Raw genomic sequence first — 797 nt, 5'->3', positions numbered from 1 at the left:
CGCGGTGATGGCGGGTGCGGGTGGCGGCGCGTTGCGGGAGCTGCTGGGTACGTGCGGGTGTCGGTGCTCCCGGTATCACGGCACAGGTGACAGGAGGGATGGATGCCACATCTCTGCCCTCAGCTCCGCCGCCCTCGGGGCTGTGCCACCCTCCAGGCCCACCCCAGGCCCTCCCCAGCGCCCCATCCTCTCAGGGATGCTCCCAGGCCTCGTGCCTTTTCTGTGGCCTTGATGCTGTGCAAGGGCTGGTCTGGGCCTAAAGCCCTTGTAGGCCGGGCTACAACAACAGCATCATGTGTGATGTGTGCTGTATGCTGTATGCTGTGTGCCGTGTGCCGTGTGCCCTGTGCCCTGTGTTGTACAGCGATGCCCCGTGGTGCTGCTGGTGGTGGGCTCAGGTGTCCTGTCATTGGAGGGGAGCTGGGCATGGAGCAGGCCTCAGATCTAAGGAAAGCCAAACTTCTCAGCAGGGAGAGCCAGGAAACGGAAAAGCACCTTTGGGAGCATCGCAGAGCTCCAGACTGCGGCTCTGCACCTCCTGGATCACCACCAGAACCTGAGCGACCTCCTGCTGGAGGTAGGAGTGGGTTGGGGCCGGCACAGTGCTGCTGGAGGGGCCTGTAGGGCCATCATGGGGCTGTGCTATGGGGAACCTGCAAGCCCAGCACCTCTGTGTTACCAGATTTGGCTTCCTGTGGATACACAGGCAAAATCTCTGCTTTACCTTGGCCATGTCAGGGTTTAATTTCATTTCAATTGCTCCTTCTGCATACAATGCCAGAGCTGCCAAACATGCC

General features: G+C 60.9%; 1 protein-coding gene across 2 annotated transcripts in view; it reads left to right on the top strand.

The window, feature by feature from the left end:
• FANCA (FA complementation group A) overlaps positions 1 to 797 on the top strand; it is a 31,175-nt gene continuing 30,378 nt past the window's right edge. For both annotated transcript variants that reach the window (XM_015874353.2, XM_015874352.2), the window contains exons 1-2: positions 1 to 47; positions 468 to 577. In XM_015874353.2, coding sequence (XP_015729839.1) covers positions 8 to 47; positions 468 to 577 — 150 coding nt within the window. In that variant the 5' untranslated portion in view covers positions 1 to 7. The remainder of the gene's footprint in view (positions 48 to 467; positions 578 to 797) is intronic.

The sequence above is a fragment of the Coturnix japonica genome, chromosome 11, assembly GCF_001577835.2.
Source record: "Coturnix japonica isolate 7356 chromosome 11, Coturnix japonica 2.1, whole genome shotgun sequence".
NCBI classification, from domain to species: Eukaryota; Metazoa; Chordata; class Aves; order Galliformes; family Phasianidae; genus Coturnix; species Coturnix japonica.
This window is presented reverse-complemented; position numbering and strand designations above follow the sequence as displayed.